Raw genomic sequence first — 26020 nt, forward strand, 5'->3', positions numbered from 1 at the left:
GGCAAGGGTGGAGGAAGCTTCCATGTTACTAATGGCTAGCACTGATAAGTTGTTTTCATGTCTCTTTAACAATCTGGAAAAAAACATATAGAAGTTCGTCAGTATCCAAGGTCACAATGATGACTCCTTATGGATTTTGCAAATTTAGAAACTAAAGTTTAAGGAAAAAACAATACAAAGTTCCATACTCAGTAAATGTTAATACAGCATTGCAGAAGAGGAGGAGGGACCTGGGAAGCAACTCGTTTAACCCGTTCAATTTACAGATGAGTAAACTGAGGCCAACTTGAGGGACCTGTGAAGCAACTCGTTTAACCCGTTCAATTTACAGATGAGTAAACTGAGGCCAACTTGAGGCACCCTGAACTGAAATGACTTTCTAGCTAGTTAAATAGTAGTGGCAGAATTAGGCAATGAGTCTGATGGTTTGCCTTTTCTCCACGGTACTTTTCTGAATAAGGGAGACCACCCATCATAATTCTGTATTCTTCCTCATTCATGCTTCTAGAAAATTCAGATCAGGTCTCTATAACAGTCAAATTCATAAACAGGATCAAAGAGTGGAATGGTGTTTGCCTCCCTGTGCGGGGGAGGCAGCAGTGAGGAACTACTAATCGTCAGGCATGAAGTTTCAGTTAAGCAAGATGAAAAAGCTCAGAGATCTGCTAAGCAACGCTGTGCCCACAGTCAACGGTAATGTAATGTACACTTAACAATTTGTTAAGGGAGTAGCTCTCATGTTAAGTGTCCTTGGCAAAATAAAATAAAAATTCAGATCACGTCAGAAAACAGCTGGAGAGGAACAAAGTGGCTGCTTTTAAGAGATGACTTGAAAATAAAAATTATATTGTAGGTATGATGAGTTTCTTTCTTTTTATTAAGAAACAAAATAAGCCAGGCCAACATTTGGCTTAACTATCACCTGAATACCACATTACTCCATAAAGAAGCTGTTTTAAAAAAATTTATAAACTGTGAAAGAAATTTTCCACCCCTCAAACTACAATATTGCTGTGACTGTGTATATAAAGAAGAGAAATTATAAAAATAAGTATTGTCTACAGACAATGATGCCAAGGGTTGAGGAGAAAAGTGGTAAATCAGCCAGAAATGGAAGGATGGGTAGATACGTGATAAAGAAAGTACATACAGTAAAATGTCAATGGTAAAAGCTAGGTGACTGGTATATGAGTGTTCACTGCAAAATTATTTCAAGTTTGCCTTATGTGTGAAATTTTTCACATTAAATGTTAGAAAAAAAATCAACAAGCATGAGATTACTAAAGAACCCATGAGATTCAGTGCCTTCATTTAAATAACCCTGAGTAAAAGGAACTAGCAGAAAAGGAAGGCGATGAAAACTTCTAAATTTTGAATGAAAAACAATGTAAGGAAACAACTTATAGGAGCAAAGAAATTCAAAGCCAAAATTTAACATGTGGGGACTGTAGTCATCTTTACCATAGCAAAACAAAGTGAAACAAAACAAAGATGTAAAACTGTTTAAAAAAATTGAGATTGATGTCTAATAAGTTGGGCATCTTTTCATACATTTTTTGGCTGTTAGGGTATTTGCTTTTGTAATTTCCATATGTACATACTCCACACACCCAAAAGAATGGCTAAAATTAAATATTAAAATTACAATAGCAAATGTTGGCAAGTATGTGGAGCAACTGAGACTCTCTCATAACACTGTTGGAGGGAGTGTAAATTGATAAAAGCACTTTGGAATTGTTTGGCGTTATGTACTAAAATAAAGCACCAATGAATCACCAATCCTTCATAAAAGCTCAACAGAAATATGTACATATATGGCCAAAAAATATTCATAGAATGTTCATAGCAGCATTATCCTTAATAGTCCCAAACTGGAAACAACCCATATGTCCATCAAAAATAGAATGGAAAAAATAAATTTGAGTATATTCATACAACAGAATTCTATACTGCTATATATACACAGTACTACTGCATGCAACGTGAATGAATTTCACAAACAATGCTGAGAAAAAAAAAGCTAGCACAAGAAAAAAATATACTATATGATTTTACTTATATAAAGTTCAAAATCAAGTGAAGTTCATCTATGGTGTTACAGATCAGGACAGCAGTCCCACAGACAAGGACGGGGTAAAGACCAGGGTCACTTGGAGGGACTCCGTGGAACTGGTGTTGATCAATTTTGTAACTTGGATGGTTGGTTATGTGGTGGTTCACTTTGTGACAGTTCATTGAGCTTCACACTTCTGTTGTTTTTTACTTTTCTTTAGGCATGATTTACTTCAAAAGTTTATTTAACAAATTTTTAAATGAACTATAAAATGTCTAGAATTGTTTTTCTGGAAAAGAAAAAATAGCCACAAAAAACTCGATTTAAAAATAACCTACTAAGTGGAATCAAATTATTTCCCCTCTATATAATCAATGAACATTTTGACAAAGCAAAAAGCCTTTACTTTCAAAAGCTTAACAAATAAAATCATATTTTCCAAACTGATGAACAGTCACATGTTAAAAAGTATTCTTTCTTTTATTTTTATGTCACATGGATAAAACTAGAAAGACTACATTTAAATCACTAGGATGATTTTAAAGTAACAATTTCATTTTTGATATGTTAATATCTTTTATTTTGGGAGGTTTTAAAGAATTAAATAAGCACTCACTAGATAAAAAATGAAATATGGCTTTCTTGTTGTATAAAATGATATTCTTTCAATTTCAAATTTCAAAAGTTCCTTTATCTTTTTGATATGTTTAACAAAGGATAAACATTGTGTCACTTTAATGCACTTAATAGATAAGAAATAATTTGTAAGTAGCATTAGTGAAAACAATTTAAGACACAAATCAGCTTTTAGGAAAATAGCACAGCTTGATGCAAGTTTATCTCCTTTCCTTCTCAAAATGAATAAAAGAAATTTATTTTCTGGAGAAACTAAACCAGAAAGGGTTAGGACTTACAGCGACATAGATAGTGTGAAGGAAAGTGAACATACTTGACCACAGTGAGATCCTCCTGCCCACCCCACCCCCAATTCTGTTTCCACAATGCAGGCCCTCACGGACTCTCCTTCAAGTTGCCCACTTCTAAAGGCAAGGAAATCAAAGATTCTTCCCTGGAGAAACAATCTCTACGAAGACTGACGATTGAGGGGCTTCTAGGAAACAAACTGGTTCATCAGGGGTCACCCTAAAATGGCAATCACTAGTGACACATGGGGGTCATGCCTCCAGAATTTCCAACTAGCTAGCAGGTATTTCATTCTTAAAATATAACATGAAGCACCAAATCCTCAGACATTTCAAGGAATTTCGAGTACACAGCAACCATACTGGGAGCAGAAGAAACTTCAAAAATACTGGCATTAATATCCTGAGAGAGATTAGCAAGCACTGTATTCAACCTATGAATAGGATGTTATAAAAATAGCAACAACTGACAACTTAAAAAGAGCTCTTAGAATTTAAAGCATGGGGGCTTCCCTGGTGGCGCAGTGGTTGAGAGTCCGCCTGCCGATGCAGGGGACACAGGTTCATGCCCCGGTCCGGGAAGATCCCACATGCCGCGGAGCGGCTGGGCCCGCGAGCCATGGCCGCGGAGCCTGTGTGTCCGGAGCCTGTGCTCCGCAACGGGAGAGGCCACAGCAGTGAGAGGCCCGCGTACAGCAAAAAAAAAAAAAAAAAAAAAGAATTTAAAGCATGGCAGATGAAGTAAAAATGCAGTAGATTTGATGATAAAGTCAAGGAAATTTCTAGAAAACAGATTAAACAGACAAAACTGAAAGCTAAGAAAGAAAAGAAAGTTAGAGGATCACTCTACAAGGGTCTAGCATCCAAAAAAAAACAGAAGTTCTAGAAATGGGAACAGACAATGGATAGTAGGGAATTATAAAAAGAAAGATTTGAGAAAGTTTCCCATTACTTAAGGACATGAATCTCTTGACTGAAAGGATCCACTGAAATGAAATGCCCACTTCAATGACAGCAACAACAAAAAACACCCACACCAAGACACAGCATTCATGAAATTTCAGAACAGAAATTGGAAAAAAAAAAAAAAGACCTTAAGAACTTCTGGAGGGTTGGGTGGGGGGGGAACAGATCTCATACAAAGGAATGGGAATCAGAATGTCACTGGACTTCTCAACAGCAAAGCTGCATGCTAGAAGACATTAGAGCAATGTCCTCAGATTTTTAAAGGAAAGTGATTTTTCAATCTAGAATTCTAAATCTAACCAAACTATCAAGACTAAGGGTTAACTAAAAACATTTCAGACAGTTAGGGTCTTGAAATTATTGGAGGACATACCTTACTACAATGAGGGAGGAACTCAAGTAAAAGAAGTAAGTAGGATTCAAGAAAAAGGTTTCAACACAGAAGGAATTCCCAAGGACAGCTGTGTACCAGGCCTACAAAGCAAGCTGTCTAGACTACCAAGGCCAGTTTCCAAGGGGAAAAAATGTAGAACTGATAGAGGTTTAACAACTGTGTTTTTTAGATAGCTTATACATAGGGTTGAAAGATACTGATTGAAATATATGGGAAAATCAGCATTAGGCCCATTAAAAGCTAATGAAGAAGCAAGACAATCATTAACCCTGCAAAAACAAAGAGAAAAAAAGAAATGTAAAACAGTAGCACGTGGCTCAGCATCAAACAATATATCTGATTTAAGATGTAACAATATTATGAGGAAATGAAAAGCGTAAGGAAGAGAGGTTTCAACAGTGTTCAATAGAAAGAGAGTCAACAGGTAAAGTGTAAAATAGGTAAATTAAGAAATAGTAACATAAACATGTTATTTAGAAACATGGAGGCAAATACCAGAAAAATTAGCTCAACTTGTTGAAAGCTCTCCCTTGGATGTGGGTAGGAAGGGTGAAGTAGGGGACTATACAGTTTGTTACAAGCTTTACCATTTAATTAAAAAAAATTTTATAACAGCTTTATTGAGATATAATTCATATACCACACAATTCACCCATTTAAAGTGTATAATTCAGTGGTATTTAGTATATTAACAGAATTGTGCAACCATCACCACAATCAATTTTAGAATATTTTCATCATCCCCAAAAGAAACCAAATACTCATTAGTAGCCACTCTGCATTTTCCCCAAATCCCTCCTTTGTTCTTGTTTTTAGTTTTAAATTGTGGTAAAATATACATAATACAACATTTACTACTTTAACCATCTTTAAGTGTGCAGTTCAGGGGCATTAAGTACATTGACACTGTTGTGCAACCATCACCACCATCCATCGCCAGCACTCTTTCATCTTCCCACAACCAACAAGAACCCCCCACTGCCTCACTCCCCCAACCCCCTGCTGGGGGCTGTTCCACTGTTCTACTTTCTAGATACCTCATTTAAGTGGAATCATACAATATTTGTCATTTTGTGCTGGCTTATTTCACTTAACACAATGTCTTCAAGGTTTATCCATGTTGTAGAATGTATCAGAATTTCATTCTTTTTTAAGGCTGAGTAATATTCCATTGCATATAGACACACATTTTAGTTATCCATTCTTCTGTTGATGGACCCGTGGGATGCTTCTACCTTTTGGCTACTGTGAATAATGCTGCCATGAAAATGGTGCCTAAATATCTGTTCAACTCCCTGCTTTAAATTCCTTTGTGAATATACCCAAAAGTGGAACTGCTAAATGAAATGTTTCATTTTTTGAGGAATGGCCACACTCTTTTCCACAGTGGCCGTGCCAGTTTATATTTCCATCAGCAACACACAAGGGTTCCAATTTTTCCACATCCTTGCCAACACTTGTTTTCGATTTTTTGTTTGTTTGTTTTTAATAATAGCCATTCTAATGGGTATGAAGTAGTACCTCACTGTGGTTTTGATTTGCATTTTCCTAATGATTAGTAATGTTGAACATCTTTTCATATGCTTATTGGCCATTTATTTATCTTCTTTGGAGATATTTCTATTCAAGTCCTCTGCCCATTTTTGATTTGGTTTGTTTGCTTTTTGTTGTTGAGTTTTAGGAGTTCTTTATATAGTCTGAATATTAACCCTTTGATCAGATATTTGATTTGTAATTCTTTTCTCCCATTCTGTTGACTGTCTTTTTATTCTGTTGATAGAGTCCTCTGATGCACAAGTTTCTAATTTTGATGAAACTCAATTTGTTTATGTTTTCTTTTGTTGCCTGTGCCATTGGTGTCATATCCAAGAAATCACTGTCAAATCCAATGTCATGAAGCTTTTTCTAAGAGTTTTATAGTTTTAGCTCTTACTTTTAGGTCTTTGATGCATTTTGGGTTAATTTTTGCATATGGTGTTAGGTAAGGGTTCAACTTCATTCTTTTGCATGTGAATTTCCAGTTTTCCCAACTCCATTTGTTGAAAAGTCTATCTTTTCCTCATTGAACAGAGAATTGGCATCCTTATTGAAAATCATGTGACCACATATGCAAGGACCACATATGTCTGGGCTCTCCATTCTGTTTCCTTGGTTAATATGTCTGTCTTTATGTCACTAAAGACAGTACACTGTTTTGATTACTATAGCTTTGCAGTGAAATTTGAAATCAGAAAGTGTGAGTCCTCTAACTTTGTTCCCCCTTTTCCAGATAGCTTTGCTATTCAAGGATCCTTGAGATTCCATATGAATTTTAGAACTAATTTTTCTATTTCTGCAAAAATGTCACTGAAATTTTGATAGGGGTTGCATTGAATCTGTAGATTGCTTTGGGTAGTATTGACATCTAAACTATATTAAGTCTTCCAATCCATGAACAAAGGATGTCTTTCCATTTATTTACATCTTCCTTAATTCCTTTCAGCAATTTTTTTTTTTTTTTTTTGTGGTACGCGGGCCTCTCACTGTTGTGGCCTCTCCCGTCGCGGAGCACAGGCTCTGGACATGCAGGCTCAGCGGCCGTGGCTCAGGGGCCCAGCCGCTCTGCGGCATGTGGGATCTTCCCAGACCAGGACACGAACCCATGTCCCCTCATCGGCAGGCAGACTCTCAACCACTGCGCCACCAGGGAAGCCCTCAGCAATGTTTTTATAGTTCTCAATGTACAAGTCTTCCACCTCCTTGGTTAATGTGATTAAGTATTTTATTCTTTTGATTTCTTGTAAATAGAATTGTTCGTTTCTTTTTCAGATTGTCCATTATTAGTGAAAGTATCATTTGATTTTTAAATAAGACCCATGTGTTACACAGACAAAAGGTATACATCAAAAAGAGGAGAAATATATTGCAATTCTCCAAAGCTCAAGTTTAATCATAAAGGAGATAAACTGCATTTTAAAAGTTTACATTATTCAATCAGACTCTGAACTTAAAATTTTAAAAAATGCTGACATTTCATACTCTTCAGTATACTGTACTGTAAGAATGAAAGTAAATTTCCATATATCTTCCTGTTGACCTGTAATTTTCTTATTGCAAATAGAATTTGCTTTAGTTAAAAAAAAAAAAAAATCACACCCGTTAACTTACTCCACCAGAGATGAGGAAATATATCAACAAAGAATTATCTTTTGCAGTATCTGATTTCCTATACTTTTTTCTTCACATATGTTTTGCCAGATTCTGTCAGTACTCCTGCTCTAGTGAAACTCCTCATTACTGGAGATATTCAATAGAGGTTCTACATGGGGATTTCAACCCAGACTGGGAGGGTGAATGGGAAGAATTTAATGGATTGTTTTAATTCTTTCGTTTCTGCTTTTCTAAGAGCATAGCACCTGAAGATGCCAAAGGCATCTAGAAGGTTTAGAGTTAAATAAAATAACAAAATCAACAACAAAACACAAACTGTAAGATGAAAACTTTGGTTCAATAATTATATTAGATGTATGCAAAGTGGCTTTGCTGTAAGCCTAAGAATGTACAATCTGAATGTGAGGGAAAAGTTATAAAATTACTTTTAGAATTCCAACTGTCTACACAAATTCCAGATCAGAACTCTAGGAAAAAATGAATTTTTGAGACCTTCTTCCCTTCTATCTGTCTATCAATCAAATATTTGTTGAATCACTATTATATTCCCAACACTATGCTAGGCACTGAGGACACAAAAACAAAAATAAATATTCAACCCCTGCTTTCACAGATCTCATCATGTAAGGTGGTAACAAAGCAATGTGGGGGGGGCACCTTAGGTCAAGCGTAGGTAGTGAGGGAGATGTCAGGAAAGGAAGAGGTGACCTGGGTTGAGTCTTGAAGGATGAATAGGAAGTAGGGATTATCTCTGATGTATTGGGCAATTGGGCTACAAAGATTAATCAGAGAAAATCTGTAGTTAGGTCAGTAGTCGAAAAAAGCCACATAAAAAACTACTTACAAAACAGTAAGATGAAATGTTAGAAGACAGACATGTTATAAAAATAGAGAAGAACAAACTCAATGAGGAAGGGGAACACAGCATAGGAAAAGCAGCACACAGAAGCCAACGTCTGAGCTGAATCAGGGAGGGCTTGCAGATACTAAATGGGCCACAACACAGGGAGGACAGTATAGCACTGGAACAAATGTACAAAAGTGCGACATGAAAGATGTCTTGCATGGTTGGAATCTGCATGTGGTTTTAGTTTGGCTAAAATTGAAATGTAGCAAAAGGGGGGGTGGGGAGGGAAATACAGTGAGAAAGTAAGGAAGAACTCATGAATGAAGCTGGGAGATGCTAGTGACAAAACCTTCATATTTCTTTTTTTTTTTTTCCTGAAAAACTATGCTTATTTTTCATTTGAGTGTTAAGAATTTTTCTTATTCCTCTGTAGGAATACTTGATACACTAAATATAGTAACTTTTGTCATTAAAAATACTTTTTAAAAACTTTAGTTTTAAGTTTTATTCATCATTAATTTACAGAAGTTTTAAAGTTTGATATACTTAAATTAATAGTTCTTTTTTTTGTAATTGATGGCACTGTTTTTATGTTTGGAAAGTCCAGTTGGAAGGTTACTGCAAGAAATATCATTAAAGACCTAACACAAGGTAAAATGGGGGGAGGAGAACCAAGGTAGATTTGATTAATAGTATGTGAGAGGAGAGAGACTAGGAGAGAAAATCACTAGCTGGAAGTCAAGATGCATCAGAGGACAACTTTCCAGTGAAGGAGCCTGAGTTGGGTCAGCTGAAGATGGAGGACGAATAATACTAGAATATTAGTTTCAAGCTTCAAGAGAGACAAGGGAGGCAAATCCACATTTGCTCTCTCTAGGGTTAGAGTTATTGTTTCCAGTTGCTATAGATCTACAAAATCCTAAGTTTTCTCTTAAGTCCACTAAAATGTAACTTTTAAAACTTCAGAGTATTATAGTGAATCTTAGCACACGTATGGCTTTGATGGTTTCATTAAAACGGTAATTATCAAACTGAATTCCATTCTAATTCCACATGATTCAAGTGAGCAATTCATTTTTCCTCCCAGTAAACTCCTAACTTTTCTCTTGTAGATCTACTTTTTGCTCTAAATTCTATGACCAGGGCTTCCCCGGTGGCACAGTGGTTAAGAATCCGCCTGCCAATGCAGGGGACACGGGTTCGAGTCCTGGTCCAGGAAGATCCCACATGCCACGGAGCAACTAAGTCCGTGCTCCACAACTACTGAACCTGCTCTCTAGAGCCAGCGAGCCACAACTACTGAGCCTGCATGTCACAACTACTGAAGCCCGTGCGCCTAAAGCCTGTGCAACGCTACAAAGAGTAGCCCCTGCTCGCCGCAACTAGAGAATGCCCACACGCAGCAATGAAGAACCAATGCAGCCAAAATAAATGAATATAAATAAATAAAATAAACTTAAATTCTATGACCAGCAAGAAATTTAACCTAATGAAACAAGCTAAAAGAGAACCTTTTGGTTGTTTCAACTTCTATTTTTTTGGCTTTTAAGAATCCATAATGGGGGCTTCCCTGGTGGCGCAGTGGTTGAGAGTCCGCCAGCTGATGCAGGGGACACGGGTTCGTGCCCCGGTCCGGGAAGATCCCACATGCCGTGGAGTGGCTGGGCCCGTGAGCCATGGCCGCTGGGCCTGCGTGTCTGGGGCCTGTGCTCCACAGCGGGAGGGGCCACAACAGTGAGAGGCCCGCGTACCGCAAAAAAAAAAAAAAAAAAGAATCCATGATGGCCTGAGCTTGACATAAGCTTTCGGACATATCCAAAAATTGATGAGAAAAGCAGTGAATAAAATGCAGACATCTAACCTTATTAACTTATGGGTAAAAGTAAAATAATCTAGATTCACTCTGGCTACAGAAAACAGATTACTCACCTGCGACCACATTCTGAATATTTACCAATATTTTTTAATATTAAGGCAGCTGTTAGTCGGATGTGTTTAGTTATTGGTCCCTCTTTTTCATCCTTAAAAAGGAAAAGAAAAGAAAAAGAATAAAGATCTAAATCACACAGTGCGCACACCTTTACAGATAAGGCTTTCGAGGCTTACTCACTGTAAAATCTCGAAAGACAAGGTTTCTTGATCCTCTCCTAAGAGCCATAAGGGCAGCACTGGGATGATTCACAATGGCCTTTTGTGCTCTAGGAGTTGAGCTTGTGCCCCCTACAGCTGGCTGCCTAAATTGACCAGAGAGAGAAAGAGATTGTTAACATGATGCTGCAGACAGACTGATAACAAATGACCAACCTGCCAACCCCTAAGGTGGTTACTCTGAAACTCTGGATACAGGGTGAGTAAAAGCTCCTGTGGTCCAGCAGTAATATTTACTCTTGTGTCAGCCTAGGCATAAGGGCTCTTGGTATCAAGGAGAAGTTTCAAGTCTTTTATTTTCCAATCTATCAACTTTAAAGCAAACAACAGATGTTCTGGTACAGCCCATATATAAATACAACATAGTATTCAAAGTTGTGAACTTCACATCTTTGAATGCAATGTAAAGATGTTAACAAAGACTAGTCTACAATTTGATCTGCAAATTATTTTTGCTAAACTGTACCTAGGAGTAAAATAATATTACCTGCGAATGTACTGGTATATGTATAGGTCACCCAAGAAAAGATAACCTAATATGATAATAATACAAAATTATGCCAACTACTACACTTCAAACTATTACTATGTTACATAATTTTTCTTCATTATTTACTAATTTCAATCAATTCTCTCAGTATAGCTCTACTGTGCTTTAGGAAAGATACAGAATGGAGGGACTGCAGAGATAGATTTTATATAAAATCAGATTTCAAACTACTCTAGGTTTCCTTCGCCAAGCAGAAAATTTCTATCAGTATCTGCTGTATTCTGGTGGGGCAGTAGTGGCGAGAGCACCGCTCACAGTGAGGAAATCCTATTTCTGACACCGTAACTAGCTGCATGACTTTCAAGTTCAGTTTGCCCCTTTGTGCTTCAGGTTTTGCATCTGTAAAGTGGGGATATTTCTGGCACCTTTTTACATAAGTAAACTAATTCTGAATATTAAGTAAGTTGACATAAAAACAATCTTTAAATTGTAAACCACTTTTTATCTATATCTACTTATAGATGTCTACAAGTAAGGATATCTATGTATGGACACAGATAAAAATTATTATTAGATTTTATGTAGTGACAAAGATTTTTGATTGATTGTAACTGATATACCAAATATAAGTTCCTCCAAATGTGAGCAAAATCAAATATACTGCAACATACTCTTATAGGCTACATAATACATAGAAATTAAGTACAGTTCATCCTTGAACAACACGGGAGTTAGGGGTACCCACCCTCTCTGCAGTGAAAAATCCGCATATAACTTTACAGTTGGCCCTCTATATCCACAGTTCCACATTTGTGGGTTCAACCAATCACAGATGGTGCAGCACTGTAGTATTTAGTATTAGGAGATCCTCTCAGTTCATATCTGTGTTGTTCAAGGGTCAACTGTACAGTGAAAATTACAGAAAAAGATACCTGGCAGAAAAATGACTTTCTACTGCCTTTAGGGTAAAATCCAAACTCATGATTATGGCTTATGAAACTCTCAGCTATTTACTCCTCATTCTTTGGGTCTCAGTTTGGATGTGCTTTCTACCGGAAAGCCTTCCCTGGTCTCCTAGATTGGTTCAGGTGGGCTCTCACAGTGTCTTGTACATATCTTCATTTTAGGACTTATTACACCATATAATAAGAATTACCTATACCTCTCATTGCATCTCCAGACTTGAAAACGGCAAAACATCTTGGTCACGTATACCTCATGCTATACCTTAGTGCCTAGCACGTGGAATAGTAATGGAGAGAATAAAGTAAACAGTAATGGAATGAATAAAGTATGTAAGCAGCTTCTGTGTTCCTACACTTTTAGTTCTCTGTCTAGAATTTCAACTCTGTGAAGTTACACTATATCTTGTTCTTAGAATTCCCTATGTCTGGCATAATGCCCAGTACACAGCAGTATCTCAATAAATGGTGACAAATTAACTTATTTTCACATTATGAGAATTTAAAATACAGTTGTCCCTTGGTTTCCATGGGGGATTGGGTCCAGGACCCCCTGTGGATACCAAAATCCTGGAACCAATCCCAGGCAGATACTGAGCGATGACTGCATTTGCATATAACCTACACACATCTTCCTGTGTGCTTTAAATCATCTCTAGATTATTTATATACCTAATACAATGTAAATGCTATGTAAATAGTTGCCAGTGCATGGCAAATTCAAATTTTGCTTTTTGGAACTTCCTGAAATTATTTTTTTCCAAGTATTTTTGATCCCTGGTTGGTTGAATTCTCAGATGCCGAACCTGAGGATAAGGAGGGCTGACTGTATTTTTTAGGTTACAGAGTTTACAACTAAAGGCCTCAGAAACAGAACAGGAAATACTATGTAAATCTAATAAGGACCTTACAGGAACCTACAGCTAACTCAGAACTTGACTACAAGTATGTGTTCATGAAATAATAGTAAATGAATAACCATATAGTAAATGTGACATATACAATTTTATATTGGACCCTCACATGCCACCTTGGCCTCTCCTCAGGAGTAGCTGTAAGAATAAATCTCTTTGCCATTATCAAGTACATGTTCAACTACTCTCTCAAAGGACAAAGAACCATATATTTATTTCCAGTTTACAAAGCATTTCTCATATATCATCTGTCATTACTTCCAATGACTTGTCTACAAAGTGGAATCAAAATATTAGAGCTACAAGGTACTTACAGACCATGTGGTCCAGCCAAAATGAGAAGTAATTCCTAGGGCATTTACACAATTTGAACAGGGTCACATACATAGCTGGTTAATGGTAGAGATGGACTACAACCCAGGTTTCCTGTCTCCCGATATACTAAATTGCCTTTTATTACTAAGTTTTGCCTGGTTTCCTGATTTGTCTTTTTTTATGTGCAACAGGAAGTAAACTCAGATTTCTTACTTGATAGAAGATTTCTGACTTCCTGCTTGTCCTGGTTCGTCTTGTTTTAATCCTGCAAGCAGGGCATCCTTTGAACAGTGTTTGTCCTTTTTGAGAAAGAGGAAGTAAAAAAACATATTTATCAAGATCTTTAACACAACCAAGTGAGTTACAAACCAAATAGTATTAAGAAAGTGTACCTGTAAGTGGGTAATGAAAGAAAACCTCTGTCGCTGAAAAGGCTCACAACCTTCCCAAAGACACTGCCCTGGATATACGTCCTTCCCTCCATGTTCAGTTGCTGCATGGTAGAAAACCTGTGAGGGGGTCTGAAACCACCTACAAAAAATGAAAGCAGTAGAAGTTTTCTAACACTTGGATAGGTTCTTTAAAATAGAAAACCTGCTCTCCTAACACAAAAGCTCCAGTTCAATATATAGAAATATTAAGCAAAACAGTGCAAATTTCATTTCATTTCAAAGAATATTTTTTAAATTTCTGCTTATATTTAAAGTCAAATACTCAATTGTTCTGAACACTTCTGGTAATTTGTTTTAAGCTTAATGTTTCATTCTTAATTCCCTACCTTCAATGAAAGTCAGTTAAGAATCTCTTGAAAGTAAATAAAATTTCATTTTAAAACAAACAGAACATTATCTTATAAACAAATACCATACTCTTGTACTTTTAGAAGCTGCTCAAGCATTTATCAGATTTCATATTACATATAATAAACTCCAGCATATTCAATCTAAAAATCTAAATGCTACACATTTTGGTGATTCTGACTTTTTAGTTGAATTCACATTTTGTATGTCCATCCATGTTTAAGAAGTCATGTCTCTCATTTCTCCAACATCACACCCTATTCACTCACAGACCCTGAGGCTTAATATTAATAATACAAATGCCTGAGTGTATCCGGCCAAGGACAGAAACCTGAAGAAAATCAGATACTATACTCCCTTGTTAATTAGAATACATGGTAATGAAAGAATACTGGAATCCAGACAGCAAAGAATACGTTAAAAGACTTCAATTACTAATTAGTAACTCAAATATTTATACAGTCAATATCTTGGAAGTTTATGGCAGCTCTCTCAGGATCTAATTTTTTATGGATGTCAGATAAACGTGTCTATATTTGAGCCAATTTTTGATATGGAGCACATATATAATATTTCAAATTAATATTCCTTCAGGAAATGATAGGCATTTTAAAATAAATTTTAGTCAAAAGAATTAAATACTGAATTATAAAAGACATGGTCAAAAATCATTGTAACTGACATACTTCATACCATTTATATTCATCTATATAAATACTTACCAAAAGTTTACTGTAAAACTATCATGGGTTCAAAGAATTAATATTAGTGTGTTAAAGTGTCCACACTACCCAAAGCAATCTACAGAGTCAATGCAATCCCTATCAAAATTCCAATGGCATTTTTCATAGAAATAGAACAAGCAAGGTTAAAATTTGTATGGAACCACAAAAGACCCCAAAAAGCCAAAGCAACCTTGAGAAACATGAAAAGCAGGAGGCATCATGTGCTGTGATCTCAAACTATATTACAAAGCTATAGTAATCAAAACAGTATGGTATTGGCATAAAAACAGACACATAGATCAGTGAAACAGAACAGAAAGCCCAGAAATAAACCCATATATAGTCAATTAATTTGTGATAAATATACGATAGAAAAAAAGACATTGTCTTCAATAAGCAGTGTTGGTAACACTGGATAGCCACATGCAAAAGAATGAAATTGGACTGCTCTCTTATACCATACAAAAAAATTCACTCAGAATGGATTAAAGACTGGAATGTAAGGCCTGAAATCATAGAACACCTAGAAGAAAACATAGGTGGTAAGCTCCCTGACATAGGCTTCAGCAATGATTTTGTAGATTTGACACCAAAAACAAAGACAACGATAAGCAAAAGTAAATAAGCAAAAATAAACAAGTAGGACCACATCAAACTAAAAAAACTTCTGCAAAGCAAAGGAAACAATCCACAAAACGAAAAGACAATGTATCGAATGGGAGAAAATATTTACAAATTATATATTTGATAAGGGGTTAATATCCAAAATATATAAAGAACTCATACAACTCAGCAGCAAAAACCCAAAAACTAAAAAATGGGTTGAGGTTCTAAATAGACATTTTTCCAAAGAAGACATACAGGTACATGAAAAAATGCTCAACATCACTAATCAAAACCACAAAGAGATATCACCTCACATCTGTTAAGATGACTACTATCAAAAACAAAAGGATATGGAGAAAACAAAACCCCTGCCCCTGTGCACTCTTGGTGAGAATGTAAATTGGTGTGGCCACTGTGGAAAACAATATAGAGGTTTCTCAAAATATTAAAAATAGAACTACCATATGATCCAGCAATTCCTGTTCTGGATATTTATCCAAATAAATGAAGACACTAACTTGAAAAGATATGTGCATCCCCATGTTCACTGCAGCATTATTCACAATAGCCAAGATACAGAAACAACCTAAGTGTCCATCGATAGATGAATGGAAAGAAAATGTGGTATACACACACACACACACAGAAATATTAGCCATAAAAAAAGAACAAAATCTTGCCATCTGAGACTACTTGGATGGACCTCAAGGGAATCATGCTAAGTGAAATTTGTCAGACAGAGAAAGACAAATACCCTATGACCTCACTTAATATGTGGAAGCTGAAAAAAAGAAAAACAAAACAAAACAAGAAAAACCCTCCTACTAAGCTCATCGGTAAAGAGAAGAGACTGGTGGTTGTCAGAGGCAGGAGATGGGAGGGCGGAATGTGAAATAGGTGAAGGAAGTCAAAAGGTACAAAATCCTAGTTATAAAATAAATAACTCATGGGGATGTAATTTTTTTTAAAGTTTACTGTGTAACTAAAATCAGTAAGTACATTTTTAGTTTTGGAATTTCTTTTACTTTTCAGTACTCATAATGCAATTTCATTAATATGAAATATATGACTGGAGTGCAACTAACTGTCACAAGAAAACAGTTCTGATTGTACTTTTAAGATTTTACCTAAATATTATTAATTTATTAATTGAAAAGTAAAATTGTTCACACACACACAGACATACAAACCAAAATCCAAACGTACTACTACTTGTCACTAGTCAAAATGGTATCTATTTTTAAACTATTTTGCAATAGATTAAATGAATCGTTTATTTACAATACACAAAATTGATGAATTCTCAGTCACAAGAAAAAAGGACAAAGTTAGTACTTCTTTAGATCAATTTAAATTACTAAACATACACAACTCTGTGTGTGTGTGGTTTTAAGACAAGAATTTTTAAGTGCTCACTTTACCTGCCCAAGACAGAATCTATTATTTCCCTCTTACCTACTATGTTTCCCTTCATCCTAAGTCTATTTTCTCTTTATTCATCTAACTGTTTGAGTCATACAAACCAGTCTCTGACTGACTATGGTACAAGGTGAAGTTCTAAAATAGTGATGAAGTTGGCTACAGTGATCATATGAGGGTGGAGAGAAGTTAGGGATTCCAAATACCCTAAGTGGAATATCTGGATTTAAAATGCTTAAATGGGGCTTCCCTGGTGGCGCAGTGGTTGAGAGTCCGCCTACCAATGCAGGGGACACGGGTTCGTGCCCCGGTCTCGGAGGATCCCACATGCCGCAGAGCGGCTGGGCCCGTGAGCCATGGCCGCTGAGCCTGCGCATCCGGAGCCTGTGCTCCGCAACGGGAGAGGCCACAACAGTGAGAGGCCCGCGTAATGCAAAAAAATAAAAAATAAAAATAAAATAAAATAAAATGCTTAAATGTAATTTCAATGCAAAACAGTGAGTTTTCAGAACACTATGGATTTTTCTGAGATGGAGAAGAATAAGACCTGAAGTGGGATGTCACTACTGTTTACAAGTGTGTCTAAACAATCTTCCTGATTACTACCTTTCCATCAACAACCTACCCCAAGTCCCCCCAAACAAACAACATGTTCATTTAAAGAGATCAGAAAAATTCAAAAGAGCAACCAAATGAAAATAAAAATTCTCTGTGATCCAGTTATCCAGACTGCTAACATTTTGGTATATATGCTTTAAGTCTTCTCTGTGTATATGTGTTTTTTAAACAAAACTGAGTCTGTTTTGTTTTTTTAATTGAAGTATAGTTGATGTACAATGTTGTGTTAGTTTCCGGTGTACAGCAAGTGATTCAGTTATACATATATTTATCCTTCCCCCACGCCCTTTCCCCTTTGGTAAACATAAGTTTGTTTTCTATGTCTGTGAGTCTAAGACTGGGTCTGTTACTGATACAGTTTTATATACTGCTGCTACAGTATGGTTACATGGTGCCTTTGAACAAATTTAAAGAATACCTTCCTTAAGATTCTTTACTGCCATCTGCTGAAAAACTGTTGTAATAAATATATAATTTCTGGCATGTACAATCTGAAGGGTGCGCCCCCCACACAACTCTGGGGACACACAACCACAGGCAGAGGAAATGGGCAAATAACTTTTTTCTGAAACACATTTTACTTACTGTTAATCTAGCTTCCAGGGTGGCTGGGGGGCTTAAATGTGATGATACATGTAAAATTATTTGGCAAATAGTATGCCAACAATAAAGTATCATCATGATCGTTATTACTAGTAGTAGTCATTGTAGTGGTGGCACTGGTAACCTCTTTTTTTTTAACCTTGCCCATCCGACTAATCACCTACTCTGAGATCTTTCCCACAACTATTCCAAAACTGTCAAGCTTTGCTCAATAAAATTTAGCCCACCTCCAAGTTAATGGTCTCGATTATCAAGTGACTCTTACTATTGCTCACAACTCATTTTATTAATTTCTGCTCCTAAAAACATTCCCCACAGAAACTGCTCCAAACTTTCACCTTTTGTTAAACACTGAACCTCAATCTTACTATTTTAGAGCTCATCTTCACCTGTATTAGTGTATAGGGACTTTCATATCTCTGAAAAAAAAAAAAAAGGTTATTACTGAAGGAACTTAAGTTACTCTATTAGAGCTTGCTAACTTCCTTTTTCTATATATTAAATCTTCTGTCATTAATCATCTTTCCTTCCTTGGATATTACCCAGAAGTAGTCACTGTTTCCAGAGTTAACTGCTTCACTTATATACTGGATTCTATTGTGTTCCTTCATAAACTACCCGTTCTTTTGCATCTTCTATCTTTTCCTTTCTACTGAATCTTACACTTAAGTGTAACAATATAAATGCTACTCCAACTAAAAACAATAGAAACAACACTTTTTCTTTGATCCTGTTACTTTCCCAAAAGATAGAAACTATATTTACAATACTTGACAAAGTGATACAAAATTTAATACCTAATACATTTATTATAGTAACTATATCTGATGCTTTTTTTCTCAGTCATTGGCCATCTTTCAAAGATATATATTATTTTCAATTACATCATCAGTACAATTTATAATGGCTAGTCCCCTGCTCATTACGTAAATAACTGCAGCTAAAGCTCAGGATTAGCTTTTATGCTTTCACTGAAATCCCTTTCAGCCAAATTCCTTTTTTCTTTTATCCTAGTGAAAAGCTCTTTGGTTAAAGTAAACAAGTTATTCACATAAGGCTACTAGGTGCAAGTTTCCTGATTCCAACTCCCCTAAGCAAACACTGAAGGTTAAATCACTTTCTACCAAAACTTTTAAAAGCTAAAAACCATTACTTTATTGGTGTAATCTATACTGTGATTATTATTGTCACTTTTCCTACCATCAAACACTTCCTTAGGCATCATGAAAACATAAGTGAAGTAAATGAAGCACACTTTTTCTACTACTTTAAGATTTTATTACTTAAAAGCCTGCAATCTATGCAAGGAGGTAATATATTAATAATACATTTTAAATGTTATGATATTTTAATAACTCACCATATGCAAAAGAACAGTTTAAAAGCAAACATCTGTATCTCTAAAGCTAAGATTGTTTCCTTTGCCTTTAAAGCATAACTAAGAGGGCTGAAAATAGCACTTCAGTTCAGGTAGTTTCATTTACAGTTTTCTTAATTGCTCAAGTTCTTGGCAGGCTATTTTTCTTTAATGACCAAAAAGTATTCCATATCCCTCTTAATAGCCCTCCTGCTACAAAAAAAAATTTAATTTGACTTAAAACACATGGGATATATATTTTGCAAGAAAATTTTAGTTTAAAAGCAAGGTGTGCATTTAAATGTTAATAAATGCACATAAATGATATATCAAAAAATCTACACTGCAAACATATTTTAGGTTTAAAAAAAAGCTATATTATTAGTTGTAGAACAATTACCTTTTACTTCAACCCTTGACATCTAGTTGTTTTACATAGATAATATTCTACGGCAAAAGAAATATCAAAGGTACACATTATTTGTATTTAAAGATTTAGTAAAAAGCTGCTAAAACCTGGAGGTGGGGGAAGCCCAAACCAACAACCTTGCTGGGAGACTAAACCTAATTTTATTATATCCAGTTGTTAAAGTTCAAAATATAAAAAAAGACAACTACTGGGAATTCCCTGGCGTTCCAGTGGTTAGGACTCCGAGCTTCCACTGCAGGGTGCACGGACTTGACTCTTGGTCAGGGAACTAAGATCCCACAAGCCACGCAGCACGGCCAAAAAAAAAAAAAAAAAAAAGGACAGCTATTAAAAGAAATTAGTTTATTGCTTTAATATAGGACTAAAAATTACAAATGCGAACTGGACAGCCCCAAATCTGTACTTGTGTCCTTGGAAACTAAATGTTGCTGTTGCTACAGAAATGAATTCTCCACTCTCAGCTTCTTTGCCCCAGTCAGTCCAGATTCAAAGCCACAGATAGGAACGACTGACTGACTGGCTTAGCTACCAGAGGCAATGAGGATGGAAGCAAGTATCTGGCCTATTGTCCTGCCTCCCAGTAACAATTTATGAGAAATATCTCAACCGAGGAAGGGGGTTCCCAAAGGAGGACAGCCAAAACCAACTGCCTTTGGCTCTGCCTCCTTTCCTCCTAATAAGTAATAATATCAATAATATTATAATAAAATATTAATAAAAGTAGTAATATTACTAAAAACTAACAGAGGAAAGGATTTCTGTATTTGCTCTTTGATCCTCTAGCACCAACTCCTACTAACCTACTGTTCTGTGATGCAGTCACATATTTTACATAGCAAAACAGACAACATATTCTCAGGGATCTTGTTTAAATATGCTTTTAAAATGTGAACACTCCACTAAAATCTGAATATGGGCTAAAATAATAGTTCGCATTTGAAAAGTAGTATGAAGTATATTTGCACAATTTAGGCATTACAATAATATTATGCTTAATAAACTAAACATAAGCTTGGAGATAAAAATGAATAGTGATGTGTGTATTCGTGTGTTTTTAATGAGATAAATAAAGCACACAAATAAATTTGAGACTTTGGATACTTGCCTGAATTTCTTGAAAGCTATGGCAGTATACCACCTCACACTGTTCTTGACAAAGCTGCACACAGTGTAAAGTACCTGAACTTCTGTTTGCTCAGGGATTATTATGTATCTGGCATATTCACAAACATCATGTTATTTGAATTCTATGATGGCTCTCTGAAGAAGGCAAAACTATCCCCATTATACTGCTGAGGAAACAAGCTTTCAAGCTTTCTATAACTTTCTAGAGCCACAGAACTACGTGGCAAGAGCTGGGATTTGAAACCAGATACGGCTAACACTAAAGATCTGATTTTTTTCTACTATACTAGAATATATAATTGTTTACTTGGATAATATGCATACATTCGTTACTAGGTAAAAACAGGCACTACACTTTTATACACAGTATCTATTATGCTATAAATTTTTTCTGTTTTTAAAATGCTGGCAAATTCTGAAAGTATACTAGGCTTGAGATTAGCATTGGTACATAATTCTCCTTATTTTGTACACAGTTTCCAAAGAATAAATAAAGAATCTACAGGCTAGATTCTCACCCCAAGAAATTCTTTTCCCAAATATTTTAAGTAACAATGAAAAGGACTTTAACACAATTTGGCAAATTTGTCTCATGGTATATAACTTTTTGCTTTCAGGTACCATCTTTAAGTAGTCTTTGGTATTCAGTGTTTGGAAGAAAGAAGCAAGGTAAAAAACAAACAAACAAAACTAAAATAAAAAACAAACCAAAAAACAACTCTGTCATCAACTGTGGAGGAAATTGGGACTTTTCCTAATAATACTTTTTCATTTACGGCAGGTCAGTAGTTAAGGAACACAAGGAACACATACTCCTCAAACTGTTACCAAAAAAGACTATTACATGAAATTAATCTTACATTTATAAAGGCTTATTAGTTGTATTAGCAAAATACCCAGTGATTCTAGAGCTTTTACATAAAATACAAATGATTTTATAAATGTAAAAATAGCACAATGATGAACTATTATCTTGATGGTTGAAAAGACACAATGCCAACAAACTAGGTCAGCAAAGAACTGTTGACTACATAATCAATCTAGTTAATCTTCATTCAATTAATGCACTCAACAAATATTAATTAAAAGACTTTAATGTGCCAGATATTGTACTAATGTGAAAAAACTTCCAGAAGCCAAAGCAACAACCCTCTGAAGATACCTTCTGGTTTTATGACCATAAAATTCTGACAAAAGATGCTATAAAATGAATTTCATTCTCCTATTCCATGTAACCCATCCTGTTGATCAATCTTATTGATTAATTTCAACTTAAACTGGCAACTTAACTATAAGTAAGCAGTAATTGATGAAGGCACAGTATCATGAATTACAAATTTCCACTCTGGATATCTTACTTATCAAATATTTTCAAATAATCAAGATGGCAGTTTCATATATCACACTCAACTGGTCTTTAGATACTTCTTTACATTAAATAAAATGTATAAAACTGCCATCAGTTTTTGTGAAATATTTCAATTTTTTCATTTTACTATTAAAAATGACTACAGGGATTCCCTGGTGGCGCAGTGGTTGAGAGTCTGCCTGCCGATGCAGGGGACATGGGTTCATGCCCCGGTCCGGAAAGATTCCACATGCTGCGGAGCGGCTGGGCCCGTGAGCCATGGCCACTGAGCCTGCGTGTCTGGAGCCTGTGCTCCGCAACGGGAGAGGCCACAACAGTGAGAGGCCCACGTACCGCAAAAAAAAAAAAAGAAAAAAAAAAAGACTACAGTATTTTTGAAATTTCAATACTAGAAGAAATTAAAGATTTACCAAAAATTTTGGATGATATTTCTAGACAAAGTAGAAGTACCTTTACTGAGAATACAAATTCTAGTACCTATAAGTTTTTGTAAGTTTTAATTCATTCATAGCATACAGTGAGGCTGGTGGTTGTTGTTATTATTTTCTATTATTTCCCACGAGACCAACAGTTATTTAAGCCTCACCTTGATACAAAAATATTATTCAGGCTTGTATAGTAGGAGTAATAAAACCTATGTTAGAATCTTTAGGAGGAACTACAACTGTATAAGGTTCAGTAGGAACCCAGTAATTTGAACCTCAGCATCACTTGAGTAGATTCCAGGGTGGTCAGGGAATATTGATTTTATTAGTATAAATAATACTCCCTGGTTCCTAGACAGAACAGTTTCCCTGTTGGAAATGTTTGTTTAGAATAAATTTGAGATCCTTTACATTTCTGGATTGACCTTTAATGATGGAATTCTAAATAGAAAAACAACATAGACTATGTTCCTCCCAAAGGGAGATTAATTTTCACCTTTGCAGTAGCAATTATTAACTAGATATCTATGAGGAAAAGCATATTCTAAAAACGTGGCTTTCAAATATCTTTATAGCAGTAGAACCCATTGTGCAAACAAAACATGACTTAAAACCCCTATACATAAGGCAAAAAGCAGAGATCCTATTGTTGAGGTAAGTTGGAGGGGCTCTCTCAAATTTCTCCTTTATCCCGACACTGCCCATTCAAAGAACACTGTGGCCAAGAAACATAGTACTGAAAACAATGAATGTAAATTCCTGGCTACCCAGAGGTATTGAGTGCTTTCGCCAACTACACAGAATTAAAAAAGCAGTTCATAGGTGTTTTTTATTACAGGGAATTTTGGGGGTATCTTTACTTTTAAAAAAAAGAAGACAAAATATAATCATACATTGTTTATATATTTCAATTATAAACTGATGTTTATAATCATGCTGACATCATGCTGACAATATATTAGTAAGAATAAAGATAAGAATAAGGACCTCTAGTTTCTGCTCATACATATAAAGAGCTTGGAAGTTGTCACTCCCATCCTCAGAACAAGAAAAAAGCTGAACAAAATGAAAATTAACAACTCTTCTTAAAATATCAGAGAACTGAGGTCACAAGGCAAATTCTTTCCCTGAAAACTAGACAGACAGTTGAATACAGAGAAACACAAATAACTGCTTAAGTCAATAACTGGTAGGAATACTGAAGCAGGAACTGATGGAGACCCGGTATGGACTATCTTGAAAGGCAAAAAATCCTGAAGGGCCAGTCTCTGGGGAAAGCCCACACTTTTGTGAGTTTTATTTCCAGGAACCGTAGCAGGTTCTCATGGTGAAGACAAGAACAACTCCCTAGCACTTCCAACAGGGAGAGTGAGAAAGTAACGTTTTAAAATATGCCCAGGGTGCTCTTTTCTCCTTAATTAAGGCCTGCTCTCAAGAAAAATTACTTTACCAGAGCCTAATCTGACCAAGGGGAAGAGCAATCAGAAAACTTGAGCCCCTTTAGACTCCCTGTCTCACATAAAGGGAGAAAAATAAAGGCTAAGAAACTCTTCTCAAAGTCATATAGCCCCTAGACTCAAATCCACTTAAAAAAAAAAGGTGAAATTTAATCATGAGATTATAGAATGCTTCCCCTCCCCAATACCTTATCAGCACATCAACAGTGCTCTGGTATAGTGACTGTGGATTACAATGGAGAGAGCTGTAAGTAAGATACAGACTCTACTTTAAAAAGAGAATCTAAGGAAATCCAAACACAAGCACAAACATTAAACACAGCATAACTCCTTGCTAGATAAACATAAAACTTACACTAAATGTCTATTTACCTCAGTTCCTATTAACTGATACATGTCCAGCTTTTAACAAAAACTTATAAGGCATGCTAGGTGTTAAAACAAAACAAAACAAAAACCACAGACTTAAGATACAATATAAGCATCAGAGCCAGACTCAGATATGGCAGAGATTTTGGAATTATTGTCCTGGGAATTTAAAATGATTATGGTTAATATGCTAAGGCTCTAATGAAAAAGGCTGTAATACGTAAGAAGAGAATGTAAGCAGAGAAATGAAGATACTAAGAGTCAAAAGGAAATGCTAGAAATTTAAAATTAAAAAAAAACTAACAAATAAAGGATGCCTTTGATAAAATCATCAGTAGACTGCACATGGCAAAAGAAAGAACTGGTGAGCTTGAAGATATGTCAATAGAAACTTCCCAAACTGAAGAATATAGACAAAAAAGAGTGAAAAAAAGGGAAACAGAACATCCAAGAACCAGGAGACAATTACAAGAGATGTAACATATGTGTACTGGGAATGGCAGAAAGAGGAAAGAGAGAAAAATACAGAAGAAATATTTGAAATAAGAATGGCTGAGAATTTTCCAAAATTAATGACACACCAAACCACAGATCTAGGAAACTCAGAGAACATCAGGTAGGATAAATGTAAAAAATGACACTTAAGCATATCATATTCAAACTGCTAAAAACCAAGGACAAAATATCTTGAAAGAAGTCAGAGGGAAAAAAAAACACCTTACTGATAGAAGAACAAGGATAAGATTATACTGGATGTCTCTTGAGAAACCCTGAAAGCAAAAAGAGTAGAGTGAAATATTTATAAAGTATTGAAAGCAAAAGACTCACCAACCTAGAATTTTGTGTCCACAAATTGTCTTTCAAAAGTGAAGGAGAAATAAAGACTTTCTCGGACAAACAAAAACTGAGTGCATTTGCACAGCAGACCTGCCTACAAGAAATGTTAAAAGAAGTTCTTTAGAGACAAAGAAAGTGGCAGAGGTCAAAAATTCAGCTCTATATAAAGAAAGGAAGGGTGTCAGAGAAGGAAGAAATGGAGGTAAAATATTTTATACTTCTTATTCTTAACTGATTATAATAGAGGAATGTTTGTTCAAAATAATAGGAACAATGTATTTGGTGATTATAGCTTTTGGATAAGTAGAATGACAGCAATGGCATAATGGACACAAGGAAAGAATACTCTGTTACAAGGTACCTAAAATATCCATGAAGCCATACATCGCTGTTTGAAAGTGGACTTAGAGTAGCTGTAAATATATATTTCAAACTCTAGGACAACCATAAAAAATTTTCAAAGTAGTATAATTGGTATGGTAAGAGAGAGGAGAAAATGGAACCATATAGAGTACTCAATTAAAACCAAAAAAGCAGAATAACATGGGCAAATGAAAGAAACAAAAGCAAGTAAAATAAATAGAAGACATTTACAAATATGCTAGATATTAATACAACTGTATCAATAATCACTTTAAATATGACTGGTCTCAATACACTAATTAAAAGACAAAGACTGGCAGAGTAAATAAAAAACAATGTGTGGTTAAATAAAAAG

At 35.5% G+C, this 26020-nt stretch overlaps 1 protein-coding gene across 2 annotated transcripts in view; it reads right to left on the reverse strand.

Annotated features, from left to right (window-relative positions):
* ARID2 (AT-rich interaction domain 2) overlaps positions 1 to 26020 on the reverse strand; it is a 171300-nt gene that overhangs the window by 1538 nt on the left and 143742 nt on the right. For both annotated transcript variants that reach the window (XM_060112666.1, XM_060112667.1), the window contains 5 exons: positions 13555 to 13693; positions 13376 to 13461; positions 10444 to 10567; positions 10263 to 10354; positions 1 to 73 (listed from right to left, as the gene is read on the reverse strand). The exon at positions 1 to 73 is cut by the window's left edge and continues 1538 nt beyond it. In XM_060112666.1, coding sequence (XP_059968649.1) covers positions 1 to 73; positions 10263 to 10354; positions 10444 to 10567; positions 13376 to 13461; positions 13555 to 13693 — 514 coding nt within the window. The remainder of the gene's footprint in view (positions 74 to 10262; positions 10355 to 10443; positions 10568 to 13375; positions 13462 to 13554; positions 13694 to 26020) is intronic.

Source organism: Mesoplodon densirostris, chromosome 11, assembly GCF_025265405.1.
Source record: "Mesoplodon densirostris isolate mMesDen1 chromosome 11, mMesDen1 primary haplotype, whole genome shotgun sequence".
NCBI classification, from domain to species: Eukaryota; Metazoa; Chordata; class Mammalia; order Artiodactyla; family Ziphiidae; genus Mesoplodon; species Mesoplodon densirostris.